Genomic DNA, 15444 nt, shown 5'->3' on the forward strand with positions numbered 1-15444 from the left:
CGAAATATTTTTGAATTTTTTTTTTTTTGGCTGGCGTTTTTTTGCTTTGACGTCTTTTTGACAGTCAATTGACTCCAAACTCCAAAGTTTTAAAAATTCGGCCCTGTCTAATAATTTTTGAAACAATCAAAGTGCACGTTTTTCTGTGGAATTTCATGTTTCCCCTAGAGTAGAGCTTGCCCATTTTTGTCATTTTTTGTAGGTCAGTGTAATAACTGGATTTTATGAAAATGGTGACCTTGGTAATTAATTTATTATTCTTAGACAGAGGAGTTTGTTTTGTTTTTTATTCTTGTTATTTGTGATATTTTAAAAATAAATAAAAATAATTTTGAAATAAATAAAATTTAATCGAAATAAATAAATTATTGCACCAATCATTTTTTTTGCGACAGAGACGAAGTATTTTGAATTCATTGCACCCTTCTAGTAGTAGTAGGGATATCCATATCCACCGTATCCGTAGCTGGGATATCCGTAGCCGTATCCATAGCTGTAAGGATAGTATCCACCATATCCGTACGACGGGCTCACGTAGATGTGCTTGTGGAATCCAAATCCGAACGTTTCCGCCTTCTCCATGTCGTCAGCAGATTCCGCAGCTCCCCCGGCAGATTGTACTTCTTTGGATTCCGTTGGCATCTCAGCTGCCCGAGCTTGTCGCATCAACACCGGAAGTGGCGCTGGAACCGAAGGCATTGGGATGGCAGCAATGGCCGACACCACAGCGAGCAGGATCACAATCTGGATTGGAAAATATTTTTTATAAGTTTAAAAATTAAGGTTGACAAATAGTAAAGAACTCACTTTGAACATTTTGAGTTGAATGTTGATTTCAAGATTAAATTTTGAAGAGCTGGAGTTGCTTCTGCTTTGATATACAACTTAGCTAGAACTGATGAATATCCAATCGAACGGCCTTCCTTATATATGAAGGCCACATTTTTCGCAACAATTTTGGAAAATCCAATTTGATTATCACGCCCCAAAATTTGCGTCACCTCGAGACCCGGTCGCCACACGCACCCTCTGGAGTAGACATGTGAATTGCCTCACACTGAGTCACATTTGTTTACTGCCAAAATAAAAAAAAAACAGCAAAATTAATCTGGTCAGTTCGAATATTGATGTTGTAATGTGCAGTGCATTACTTCAATAACATTATTTTCGGATTATTAGTAAATTAACCCGGCGTAAGTTCGAGAGTGTAAACTAACAAACTGGTGATTAAAAAGTGACTGTTTATTAAAAAGTTTCGGTTACATTATATAGTTCCTTAAATTTAGTACAATTTTTCAATGCTCTCAATCAAGAGATTTCTCTCTTGTTCTAAACCTCTCTCCTGGACTTTTGTCCTTTTCTTCCATACGCGCATAGCTTGTCTATCTCGCTTACGCGGCGATCATAGTTCGTTCTATGTTTTGTCCTCTTTATTCTAGTGGCGTCGTTCGCTCAATTTCTACTTTCTCTCTGCTTTGATCGATTAATCCGTTTGCTCGATCGTCCCTTTCACTCTATACGTGCTACTTTGTATTCAGGTGCGCGAACATGCTTCGGATGCTTGTTCTCAAGCTCTGTGCGGACAATACCGTCTTTCCATGTTTCTGATTCTAGGATCTGATAAACTTGCAGGATATATGGTTATGTCTTCGTTTGAATTTTAACCTTCTGATTTGTACTTCTGAAAAGGGTTTTCTGATGTTCCTAGAAACCTAGCTGCCTTTCCTGTCGATAATGGTTTTCTTGGATTTCGTGTTTCTTACAGGAAACGTAATAAAATAAATCTTTCTTCTAAATTACCCGACACCGCTTGGGAATTTCTTAATTTTCGTGATTGTTGCGTCACAGGAAGCGCGAGTAAGTTTTTTCTAATAATTGAAACTACTTCGGTTAATTTAACTTCAACTAAATCTGACACCGTCAGCTACACCGGACCCCGTAAATCTACATCCGTAGGTTTACCACAAATATGAATTTAGTTGGAGTTGTTACATGAGTAAATTGTTCCTTATCTCATAAAGCATTGTTGAATGTGATTTCCTTACATTTATGTATTACTTGAAAGATGAAATTAATATTGGAAAAATAATATGATTTATTTACTTTTATTATATCTATGCTGAATACCTTCTTATTATTCCTTACCCCGTATTGCTTGGGGATCATTTATAAATTTTCGTTTTGCTTATCATCTTTCATTTCGATTTTCTTATTGCCATCATCATCTGATGCGGTCCTTTGTTTACGCTTGACGTCGAGAATGGCTAATTTCACGACTGGTCTTGTCAAATACTTTCCTGATGCTGTTTTGATTCTAACTGATCTTACTATCCCGTCTTTTCCGGGTCTTGTGTCGGTTACCAAACATTTGATCCACTTTCCTTTGTTCTCTTCATCAGGAGTTATAGCAATATCTCCAACTTCAATTGGTTTCATTTCTTGATTCCATTTTGGTCTCTTTGTAAGACTGGGTAAATACTCTTTTATCCATCGGTTCCAGTAGTTATTCGCCAACTGGCTGGACCTTTTCCATTGCTCTCGTAGAGCTTCACCTTTTGAAACATCATTTAACATTGGTTCCATATCACCGGAACAATTTATCAGAAAGTGATATGGTGTTAAAACTTCGTCGTCTTCTGACTCCAGAGGAATATGAGTCAACGGTCTGCTATTTATGATATACTCAATTTCTGTGAGTAAGCCTCGTAAAACATCTTCTGGCATAGTTTCTTGCACCGATGCTAAAATACTTTTGACTTCTTTTACCATTCTTTCCCAAACACCTCCGAAATGAGGCGCTGAAGGTGGGTTGAAGAACCATTCAATTCCTTCGCTTGCTAATCTCTGACGGATTCTTTTGATTTCATTATTTGCTCCAATGAAATTTGTTCCATTGTCACTGTACAATTGCATAATTCTACCTCGTCTTGATTGAACATTTTTCAAACAGATAAAAAAGGCATCTGTACTCAGATTACGAGACAGATCCAAATAAACCGCTCTTGTTATTAGGCAAGTAAATACTACTCCCCAACGTTTTTCAACACGTCTCCCTATAGAGACATTTATCGGCCCAAAGTAATCTACTCCGGCATAAGTAAACGGGTTGACAAATGGAATTGTTCTGTATGCCGGAAGTGCAGCCATTATGGGTGGCTGAGGTTGCGCCGATCTATTTTTGCATAATTGACATGCGTTCTTTACTTTCTTCATTGTTGCTCTAATGTCAATTATCCAGTACTTTTGTCTAACTGATGCTATTGACGCATCCAGTTTCAAATGGTAGAATTTCTCGTGGTAATATTTCAGTATGAGTTTACTGACATGGTGATCTTTCGGTAATATAATTGGAAACTTAGCTACGTAGTTTAGCACGTCAGCATTTTCCAATCTTCCTCTCGACCTCATCACTCCCTTTTCATCAAGGAACGGTGTGAGACCTCTAAGAGAACTATTTTTCTCAATTGGCAATTCAAATGTTAATGACTTCATTTCGCTCGGGAACTTATCCCACTGAGCCTTTTTAATCAGAACGATTTCAGCTTCACAGAAATCTTCTTTAAGCAATGTATTTTCGTAGGCCATATTCTTAGCTTTCGAAACGATCATTTTCATTATACCACCGATGGCTCGTTTCAAGCGACTCCAATCAGAACACCATTCTATTTGAATGTAACTGTAGTTTGGAATTTTGCATTCCCTTATGATATGAACTGGCTTCAATTCTTCATCTGTATGAAAACGGTTTCCTTTTACAGGCCAGTTTTCTTCCTGATACTTTAGGAAATTTGGACCATGCATCCAAATGGATTCTTTTGTTACAACCTTCGTTGCTTCATCTGCTGGATTGTTGTTCGTGTCTACCCATCTCCATTGAGATACGGTTGTAGAGTCGAGTATTTCACTAATTCGTAATCCTACGAATACATTATATGATCTAGCATCAGACTGTATCCAAGCTAGCACTGTCTTCGAATCAGACCAATATATGGTTCTGTCGATTTTCAATCTTAGTTCATTCATTATGTTTTCCGCGATTCGAGTTCCTAATACTGCTGCTAATAATTCAAGACGTGGAATGGACAGCATCTTGTTGGGGGCAACACGTGCTTTTGCTGCTAATAGATTTACTTCAGTTTGTTGTCTTGGAAATTTAATATTTTTAGTAGCTAAAAGTCTAGTTAACCAATGGTTCCAAGACTCATTCAAATCTTCTGGGATTGATTCATCCCATTCTAACCCCAACTTCCACAATTCTTGCATAAATATTTTACCTTGAATTGGTATTATTGAAATTAGTCCCAATGGTCCATGTACTCTCATAATCGTGGATAAGATATTTCTCTTCGTTGGATTTTCCGTTTTAAATTCTTTATCATCGTGTTGTAGACCAATTTCACAATGGTCATTCTTATTATGCGCTTCTTCGATTACGCTTTCTGTTTCCTCAATTCTTGTAATTAGAGGCTTCGACAAATTACTTCTTGGTAGGAATTCACCTTTCATTTTATTTATGGATGTTTCATGATGCTGCACTTCCTTGTGCAACGCAACTGTATGTCTCCCATTGGAGTTCTTATTGGAATTATTCCCAGATACTTTGCCATGCAAGACCCAGCCTAATCTGGTTCTGTTTGCAATGGGTTCATTGAATTTGCCTACTCTTGATTCTAATCCTTGAATAACGAACGAGTGTGGCAAGCCTATTAAAAGTTTAGGACATCCTTTCCCATAACCTTTCAAATTTGTATCCTTCAGATATGGATAACGTTTAATCATCTTGTCCTTATTTAAGGACTGTTCGGGTAGTGACATGCTACTGATAGTACGCATTTTTCGTAACTCGTAAGTTTTTCCATAACATCCTTCGATACTAACTGTAATCTCTTGACTGTTCTCATCATTCTGTACGTTTCCATCAGTCCATGAAAGAGCTAATGGTTTCTTAGTGCCCTTTATGGCCAATTCTTGTCTTACATCGTCTAGCAACAAACTAGTAGATGAGCCGAGATCTAAAAGAGCTAAAACCCTAACTCTTTTATCTACATTTGATAATATCACCGGCATGATTTGATAATACACACTACTATCATTCCTATCATGGTGGTTAACTTGATTTGCTGTATTTTCAGACTGTTTCTCCACGGTAGGAGTTTTCTCGGTTTCGTGAAGCAATGGATGGTGTTTTATCTTACACCCAGCAATGTTGCATTTCCTAGGGTTCTGGCAGTTTCTCGAATTATGGTTCGAGAAGTTGCAACATGCGAAACAAAGTCTATTTTGCTTCACACTTTCTATTCTTTTAGCGACATCCATTTTTGCGAAAACTGGACATTCAGCATTTCTATGAGTTGTTTCATTGCATGAGAAACACTTGTATCTTTTGTCTGATTTTATATCCAAATGAGCATTCAATTTTTCTCTTCTATTGAACCTTTCGCGGTTCCCTGGTTGGGAGTATTCTCCCGTCTTATACGACATCATCATGGTTGCCATTGATTTATGGTCCTTTAGCCATATAGAAAACGATTCTAAATCAGGCAATTTATTTTCTTCAAGCAAATTCACTGCTTTCTCTTTTTCAAGCAATGATTTCAGCCATTGCTGACGCAAATTGAATGGTAGTTTTGCTACCAGATCTTGTATCAACCTTTGATCCTTCAGGTAATCAGGTTGTTTCAGCAGTTTGATATTTGTAACTAAGTTCTCGATCGAAGTTACAAAATCAATCATTGATTGTGGGTTCTCCACACTTGGGTTTTTAAGACTGAGTGCATCTTTTAAATATCCTTCATAAAGGAATCGAACGTTACCGAACTGTTCCTTTAAGGATTTCATAATTAGTGGAACATTTGTATGATCTGTCAACAGAGACTCTACGTGAAATAGGGCTTGTCTCTTCAAATGTTTTTCTAGGCGGTTCAGATTTTCCACATCACTGAAGCCTCCTTCTTTTGTAGTTGTTTCAAAGATACTCTGAAACCTGGGCCATACCTTATAAGACCCGTCGAAATCAGGCAAGTCCATGAGGGCTTGTCTGGTCACAATTTTGTTAAGTTGGAGGATTGCAGCCTCCCCACTTGGATTATCAACTACCATTGCAGATTGATTTTCGAGTTGCTCATTTTTAACATTCAATGATGCTTTAAATGCATCCATCATTTCTTTTAAGGTTGCTACCTGATTGTTAGTACTCTTATTGGACATGTAACGGAATGCTTCCTTTTGTGCTTCCATCATTTCGATAATTGGATTTACACTTCCTCTGAGTTTTTCCGCGATGGTCACGCATCTTGGACAAAACCATTCTTGTTTCTTGGGTGGATCTTTTGGAACATTTGCACAACTTTTGTGAAACCAATGTTGGCAATCGTCACAACCTATCATCTTATCCTTTTCATCAGCATCATTACAAAGCTGACAGTGACCATTCGTATTGCCACTAAACTTGAACAATTTTGAAGCCATATTGCTTCTTTACACTCTTTTTTGTAGTTTGCGAATTATTCCTAACTGATCACTTCTTACGGGCTAATGTTGTAGACTTACTACTTTTCTGCTGTAGCTCGTTGTGATGGTGATGCTGCGATGCTCGTTGCGCTGCTCGTTGCGCTGCTCGTTGCGTTGCTGATTTCGCTATGCTCGATGCGGTGCTTCGATGTCGCGTTGTCCACACGACGATAGATTTTCCTTCAGATTGATCTGCTTCGATTTATGATTCACTGATGAAACTCCTTGGCGCATGTAGGCTCGACCTGATGTCGAATGCGACCGGGCAATCTCTAATTGACCGGATTTCTTCGTTGTAACGTGCTCTTCCAGTGAACACGACAGTTGCTGATTATTGATATTCAACCGGACTTATTCGATGTCCGGACCAGGCACACTTATCCGCAATTCGGGTGTGACCGAACAGATTTGTCCGGATTTCGACGAACGCACTTTTCCAACCGTATGTTGAAGGCGACCGATCGGCACGTGGCACTTGATCGGATTTTGATGAACACGAGTCAACCTAGACGTTGGTCGCGGCCGAAGGAAAGTGAACTACTTCTCACTTTTTACACATGAGTCACTATTTTGTGAAAACTCGGCAAATTCCACAAACACTTGGTTCTTACTTTTGAACCATCACCAGTTTTGTGCTTATCCTCTCTGGAGCCACCATAAAATGTAATGTGCAGTGCATTACTTCAATAACATTATTTTCGGATTATTAGTAAATTAACCCGGCGTAAGTTCGAGAGTGTAAACTAACAAACTGGTGATTAAAAAGTGACTGTTTATTAAAAAGTTTCGGTTACATTATATAGTTCCTTAAATTTAGTACAATTTTTCAATGCTCTCAATCAAGAGATTTCTCTCTTGTTCTAAACCTCTCTCCTGGACTTTTGTCCTTTTCTTCCATACGCGCATAGCTTGTCTATCTCGCTTACGCGGCGATCATAGTTCGTTCTATGTTTTGTCCTCTTTATTCTAGTGGCGTCGTTCGCTCAATTTCTACTTTCTCTCTGCTTTGATCGATTAATCCGTTTGCTCGATCGTCCCTTTCACTCTATACGTGCTACTTTGTATTCAGGTGCGCGAACATGCTTCGGATGCTTGTTCTCAAGCTCTGTGCGGACAATACCGTCTTTCCATGTTTCTGATTCTAGGATCTGATAAACTTGCAGGATATATGGTTATGTCTTCGTTTGAATTTTAACCTTCTGATTTGTACTTCTGAAAAGGGTTTTCTGATGTTCCTAGAAACCTAGCTGCCTTTCCTGTCGATAATGGTTTTCTTGGATTTCGTGTTTCTTACAGGAAACGTAATAAAATAAATCTTTCTTCTAAATTACCCGACACCGCTTGGGAATTTCTTAATTTTCGTGATTGTTGCGTCACAGGAAGCGCGAGTAAGTTTTTTCTAATAATTGAAACTACTTCGGTTAATTTAACTTCAACTAAATCTGACACCGTCAGCTACAGATGTGCTAATTGGTAGTTCAAACATTGACCCTTTTTATGCTTCTGAACTTATAAATGTTTTTAAATGTATTATTGTCATTCATACGGTCAATGTGAAATCTTAATAAGTAATAAAATATTTTCGCATGTTTTTATAATACAATTTAAAAAAAAACTAATGAACAATCTCATGATTTACGTTTTCTAAACTTATTCAAAAAAATCAATTCTTCAGCTCAGTTGAACTCAGTGACAGTTGAAATGGATTTTGTAATTGAAACTGTGAACATACATGTTATTTTAAGTTATGGAAAAATATACAATATAACATTTGCACAGAGCACTCCATAGCGAATACAATTTCTTTTTAGGCGCTTAACTTTTTTGTGGAAACACTTTGTTATTTGAATTTTAACACAAAAGAACAGTAACTTAACAATCAACGAGATTATCAAATCTATGCAAACACCCTCATAATACTCCAAACGAGTTGAATCATTCATCCAGAATAACTGGTTTTGAATATTTATTCCCGATGAGAAAAATGTTGCAACAATCTGGATGTTTGCTGACGCAAATATTGGGTGTTAAATGGGTTGGGATTTCCCGCAGACGTTCGAGCTGGAGAAATTCATGTCATATAAAAGAAAGTGCGTTCGGTCGACGCTTCATCAGTTTCTGTCGATCAGCTAAGCCAAGCAAACCAAAAAATATTTGAAGATTTTAAGAATCAACTTCAACCTCACTCATCAAACATGTTCAAAGTAAGTGTATTAAAAATGTTTGTTCTTATACAATTATTAATCAAATTTTTCATTTTTTCTATAGATTCTGTGCTTATTTGCCCTGGTTTCGGCCATTGCTGCCAATGCCATCCTAATGCCTTCGGTGCCAGCGCCACTCCCGGTGTTGATGCGACAAGCCCGGGCAGCTGAGATGCCAACGGAACCCAAAGAAGTACAATCTGCCGGGGAAGCTGCTGAATCTGCTGACGACATGGAGAAGGCGGAAACGTTCGGATTTGGATTCCACAAACACATCTACGTTAGCCCATCGTACGGATATGGTGGATACTATCCTTACAGTTATGGATACGGATATCCCAGCTACGGATACGGTGGTTATGGATATCCCTACTACTACTAAACGGATGTAATAAACTTAAAACGTTTCGTGTCTGTTGCAAAAAAAAAAAGATTGGTGCAATAATTTATTTATTTGGAATAAACATAATTTATTTATAACATGATTTGAAATTGCTTGAAATATATCACAAATTCTTTAGAGCCGAAATACACAGCATGCTTTGACCTTAATGTAAAGGCATGTCGTTATATAGAAAATTTTCAAGTTGATCAAATCAATCCAGAACAAACTTTGAGCTTCAATTTAACCTCCCAAAATGTGGATGGGATTGGTTGCATTCACACTGTTTTTTATTTGTAGGGAAAATTCATTTTTTTTAATTAATCTTTTATTCTCAATAAAAAAAATTATTCAAATATTATAGCCTAGTAGAAATAAAAAATTCTCTACTCTCACAATAGAAGACCAAGAAAATAGTTCTACCAAAATCAAACCTCTCGCGAGTAAACCACCACCAAAAAGTGTTCGTTTGGTCTTTTTTTTTAGAATTTTAATTTTTGTATTTTTTAATCCGACTGAAACTTTTTTGGTGCCTTCGGTATGCCCAAAGAAGCCATTTTGCATCATTAGTTTGTCCATATAATTTTCCATACAAATTTGGCAGCTGTCCATACAAAAATGATGTGTGAAAATTCAAAAATCTGTATCTTTTGAAGGAATTTTTTGATCGATTTGGTGTCTTCGGCAAAGTTGTAGGTATGGATACGGACTACACAGAAAAAAATGATGCACGGTAAAAAACATTTTGGTGATTTTTTATTTAACTTTTTGTCACTAAAACTTAATATGCAAAAAACACTATTTTTATTTTTTTATTTTTTTTTGTATGTTTTAGAGGACATCAAATGCCAACTTTTCAGAAATTTCCAGGTTGTGAAAAAATCTTTGACTGAGTTATGAATTTTTTAATCAATACAGATTTAAAAAAAATCGAAATATTGGTCGCAAAAAATTTTCAACTTCATTTTTCGATGTAAAATCGAATTTGCAATGAAAAAGTACTGTAGTGAAATTTTGATAAGAGGCACTAATATTACGCAAATATTCAATATTACGCCCTTTTAAAATATTAGTGTTGGTTTATAAATTTTGAAAATATGTTTTTCAAAAAGATCGGAAAATTTCGCGAATTTTTCATATTTTAACATTGTTAATCGGACCATTAGTTGCTGAGATATCGACATTAGAAAACAGTGGGTTGTTTGGGTGAGACTTAGAAAACATCAATTTTCCTGTTTTTAAACCTTTGCATGGCAATATCTCAGCAACTAAGGGTCGTATCAACTAAGTTCAAAAAAGCAAAATATAGAGAATTTTCTCAGCTTTTCAAAAATATTTTTTTCAAAGGTTGGCAAACATGGGCACTAATAAAAAAATTAAAAACTGCGACTATTTTCAAAAAAGTTACCTAATATTGGTTATAACTTGAAAACGGTGGAAATTTCTGAAAAGTTGGCATTTAATGTCCTCTAAAACATACAAAAAAAAATAAAAAAATAAAAATAGTGTTTATTTACAATTCAAGTTTTAGTGACAAATAGTTAAATAAAAAATCACCAAATTGTTTTTTACCGTGTATCATTTTTTTCAGTTTAGTCCGTATCCATACTTACAACTTTGCCAAAGACTTCTTTCGCAAGATACAGATTTTTGAATTTTCATGCATCGTTTTTGTATGGACAGCTGCCAAATTTGTATGAAAAATTATATGGACAAACTTATGATGCAAAATGGCTTCTTTGGGCATACCGAAGGCACCAAAAAAGTTTCAGTCGGATTAAAAAATACAAAAAAAAAATCGAATGACCGAAATCTGAGAGAACTGCTCAGATGGTGCCATTCCCTCTTTGAGCAATGACTGTCAATGGTAATTCTGAATCGAGATATGAAAAATGTTTCTACATACGACTCAAAGGAAACCATTTTTTAATTGATGCATTCTAAATCAAAATTTGAAAGATATTCTAAATCAAACAATGCCGCCAAATGGCCAACCGGGGATGATACCTCTCAGAGCCTTAAGTGGCTTGTATTTGCAATTTATCGTCAGAGCGTTGGTTGTTCCCTGGAACACGGACTATGAGCTCATGAGGTTTTTGAAAAATGCTAAAATCGTTAAGGGGCTCAAAACTTGCATAAACCAAAACGCACCGATTTTACGGGCTTCCCATTTAAAATTCAAAAGCAAAGCGCCAGGTCCTGTCGCAACCAAACAAGCACATATTAGGGATTCGGGCTCAGTACACCTGGGGGATCATGGCCTGAAATGCCCGCAAAATTAATTCGTTTTGTTACATCCTAGAATTTACCCAATTCAAATACAGCTTTGTTGACTTTGTGTGAATAAAAAAAAACTGGAATCCAATTTTCTTTTATTAATTTTAAATCGATGGGACAAACTAATAAAAAAAATTGTCCTTGTAATTTATTAAGACGAGTTTGTCGTTATACATCAAATAGAGTTGAGATTGACTAAGATTGATGAATTAAAAAAGCTTAGCGAAAACATTAACAAAAAACATTTTAATTTGACGAACCGTTAAAATACGATCTCTGTGTCAAGATAAGGATCGAATTTAAATAAAGCTTTAAGATTGTTTTTGTAAGCTCTAACTCAATATTCTTTAGACATTTTGAAATTATTTATTCGATTTTGAAATGGCAAAATTTGCTATTGCTCAATAATTTTAAAAGCTAAATTAGGGATTAAATTGCTGAATGACAAAAAAAAATACTGAAGGGGTTACATACATGTAGAAAATCTCAAAATTTCATATTTACGAATATTTTTTAAATCCTTTCAAAAGTTGAGTAGAAGAAGATTTAAGTTGAATGTTTTGCCATGCGAAAAGCGAACTGTCAAAACTTGTGAGCGATTTTCTCTAAACACCGAGTTGATTTACGGGTGCCTCGAAATCTCGAGATGGGATGAACCAAATTGGCTGAAAAACTTGGGGTGAAGACGCTCATGACATATCCCGTGTGCATGACGAAGCCAGATTTTGAAATCTTGTTATTTTTTGAAAAATAACAAAAATCAAAAACATACATTTTTTGTATGAAAAGCAGAAAATTATTGTTATTTAAAAAAAAACTTTTTGAAAATCGGCCTTCGTCATGACCACAGGACCGGTTTAGTGAGTCTTCACCAAAATGTTAAGCCAATTTGGTCAAAGCAGTGTTGAAAATTATGTTGGTAATAGTTGAAAATGTTTATTTAAATGCCCTGAAAACAAATATAAAAAAAAAACTTTGAGGGTGTACTCATATCAACCCTTGACATTTTACCGATTTACATGTGTGTAATCTCTTAAGATTTTTAATATTAAAATTTCAATGCAAATTTTTTTTTTCTTTGTTTGTTGTACTGCTAAAACAAAATTTACTAGTGTTAATTCCGGAATGTTTTCAATGAGATGGTTCAACTTAATTTAAGAAAATTCATTGTATGAAGTGACTTCCATTATACAAAAAAATAAATTATACATGTTGCATAATACAGTCGTCATCCCAAAATGAACCTTAATCACGGTTTAATTCTGAAAAAGAGCCGTTGAGTGATAATATGTAATTTAAAAGCTGATGCAAATCTGTTTGCTTTTTTATTTCTTGGTTGATGTAGCATAACATTATATGTTAATTTCTCAAGCTCAGCTTTAGAATGACATATGTTCTTATAAAAATCAACAGACGTCAATCGTAAGGAATTTTAATGTTTATTTTCGAAGAATTTATCTTGTTATTGATCTACTGAAAAACAACCTGATTTGCGCATTTTGGGCAAACCCAAAACACTAAAATTCTGCCAAACAAAAGGCACGCTACGCGATCCCGGTCCCGATTACGCTCCATATATAAAAACCAGTTTAGAGTGTAACAAAGAAAAGCGCAGAATGATAAATAATGTCGTTAGAATGTGCTTTGGTCGAGGATTTGTTTTTCCTCAAGCTTTGGCGCGCTCTCACGTGCGCAAGAGAAGGAGAGCGCGCGCACGAGAGGATCCTGTGACGTCAGCAGACATTTATGCTAATCGCGAGCGACCCGTTGGAGATGCCAAGCGACGAACCTCCAAGCCAACGCACTTTTGCAGTTGTTTTTTGGCTCTCCAAATTTTGGGATAAAAGGCAGCTCCAAGAGGGTCGAAATCAACAGTTTCAAACGAAGCACAAAGTGACACAGTTCAGCTCTTTCTAACGCTTACAAGCAAACCTCAATTTTGTACAAAAATGATGAAGGTGAGTTTTTATCAAAGAACATTTCTGTTTTTGTGAAACTAATCAGAATTTTCTTTCATTTACCAGTTCATCTGCCTACTTGCCCTGGTGTCGGTGGCCTTGGCCAGCACATCGCAGCTTCCAGCGGCCCCACTGCCGGTGTTGATGCGCCAAGTTCGAGCAGCTGAAGTGCCACAGCCACAGAATGCCCAGCCCAAAACGGATTCCGTGGGTGCCGAAGACCTGGAAGGGGCCGAAACGTTCTTCCACAAAAAGATCTACGTCGTTCCGGCGTTCGGCTATGGAGGCTATCACGGTGGATACTACGGACATGGTTACGGCTATGGTGGATACGGATACGGTGGATACGGTTACGGAGGTTATGGATATCCCCACTATTATTAAGTGAGGATGCATTTGTAGATAACTGTGTGCTCTCTACTGTCGAAGTCAATTTACTCAAGTGTTCCAAATAAAAATTATTTTTAATTTAAAGCTAATTTGTTGATCCATTTCCAATTGTTTTGATGATATCACTTTTCTTTAACAACAATTCTAGAGCAACATTTGAAAAGGGCGCATAAGCATTTTGAAAACTACTCAGCAAATTCCGAGACAACAGGTTTATCAAAACCCGCAGTGAAGGAAGGTAGCTGGGGAGGCCAAATATTGTTTAACACTTCGAGTTTTATGGAAAAGTTAAAACTAATTTAGAGATATCTATTTTTTTCAAACTTTAAAAATGCTTATCGACCCTTTTTGCTCCACAATTACAGGAAAAATGCTTATTATTGGTCCACAATGCTGAACAACGTATTTTAAATATTCAGGCAGTTTTCTACTATCGAATCATCTCTTTTCGAGAAAAATAAAGTGTGGCCTAGTTACTTACTTTTAATTTATTAAAAGAAAAAAAAATTTACTGCTTCTTTTTATTTGACAGTTATACCACAGTCACAATTTTGTAAAACATCAGAGCGAATCTCCACGAAACCCGAAAATTGTTTTTTTTATTTTGCTCATGACTAACATTTCAAAATGGCATATATTGAATGTTTGGCCCTTTTGAAATGTTAGTCTTAATTAAAAAAAATCAAAAGGTTTTTTTCGAAAAGATCGGAAAATTTTACGATTTTACCCTTGATTTTACCATTGAAAATCGGACAATTAGTTGCTGAGATATCGACATTAGAAAATGGAGGGTTGTTTGGGTGAGACTTAAAAAAATATATTTTCCTGTTTTTTTTTTCCTTTTATCAGCAAATTTTCTGAATCTTTCGAAAAAAATAAGTTCAGGACAATCATGGACACTAACGTCATGATTCGAATTCCCGGACGCTTCGAAACCCGGACACCTCATCTTGTTTTATCAATTGGGTCCTAAAATGAAGCTCAGATTGCTTATATTATTGTTTACATCGATAAAGCTTATTTTTCTGAGTACAATGACCCTTTGTACGACCACATAGAGTTTAAAATGGATTTTTAAATCAATTTTGAAAAATTAACCACGCGGTCCTTATTGACAGTAAAGGTCCTACTTGACAGCTCTTTCCAAGGGGACCATAGTTGATCCATCGAAAAAATGTTGTCTTGTCAACTTTTTTTTTTCATTAAAATATTTAACAAAAAGTGATCAGAAATGGTTTTTAAGCGTGTTTTTAATCGTTGTACATAAAAATTTACTTAGGGCTTTAGGACTCTATTTTTTGGGTTTAAGTTCACATTATGAATGTCAAAACTGTGTTATTTGATGAATTCCAACATCAACTTTCATTTAAAGTTTGTTTGAACGCTGTAGTTAGTGTCAAAACAATTAAATAAAATAAAATTATAAGATTACCAAAAATGCGAAACATTTCACTTGAAATATTTCATAGGCGTCCGAAGCACCGGGAAGACAAAGCAGAAATTTGTGGTTATGATTTCCTTAAATTCTAGCAAATTTTATATAAAATATCGATTGTTTTGATGTTAACAGCTTATTTGAGACCTAAAGAATGCCATTCACTAACATTTCTGTCCAAATTTGTGAGATTCATTAGCAAAAACGAATGTCCGGAATTCGAATCAGCTTTTATCAATGTCCGGGATTCGAAGCACAACAAGACATTTTAATTTCAAATTCTGATGA

At 35.9% G+C, this 15444-nt stretch overlaps 3 protein-coding genes across 3 annotated transcripts; 2 read left to right on the forward strand and 1 right to left on the reverse strand.

Moving 5' to 3' along the window:
* Nucleotides 1–422: 422 nt before the first annotated feature.
* LOC119770442 (shematrin-like protein 1) lies at nt 423–883 on the reverse strand. The gene is made up of 2 exons (XM_038265365.1): nt 808–883; nt 423–744 (listed from the first exon to the last, which is right to left on the reverse strand). Exons 1-2 carry the CDS (start codon nt 814–816, stop codon nt 427–429), a joined length of 327 nt encoding a protein of 108 aa, XP_038121293.1. The 5' UTR covers nt 817–883; the 3' UTR covers nt 423–426.
* Nucleotides 884–8628: 7745 nt separating this feature from the next.
* On the forward strand, nt 8629–9097 carry LOC119770381. The gene is made up of 2 exons (XM_038265116.1): nt 8629–8714; nt 8779–9097. The coding sequence occupies exons 1-2, from the start codon at nt 8706–8708 to the stop codon at nt 9094–9096; spliced, it is 327 nt and encodes a 108-aa protein (XP_038121044.1). The 5' UTR covers nt 8629–8705; the 3' UTR covers nt 9097.
* A 4160-nt stretch (nt 9098–13257) lies between these two features.
* LOC119769845 lies at nt 13258–13799 on the forward strand. Its single transcript, XM_038263558.1, has 2 exons — nt 13258–13331; nt 13398–13799. Exons 1-2 carry the CDS (start codon nt 13323–13325, stop codon nt 13713–13715), a joined length of 327 nt encoding a protein of 108 aa, XP_038119486.1. The 5' UTR covers nt 13258–13322; the 3' UTR covers nt 13716–13799.
* Nucleotides 13800–15444: the final 1645 nt, after the last annotated feature.

Source organism: Culex quinquefasciatus, chromosome 3, assembly GCF_015732765.1.
Source record: "Culex quinquefasciatus strain JHB chromosome 3, VPISU_Cqui_1.0_pri_paternal, whole genome shotgun sequence".
NCBI classification, from domain to species: Eukaryota; Metazoa; Arthropoda; class Insecta; order Diptera; family Culicidae; genus Culex; species Culex quinquefasciatus.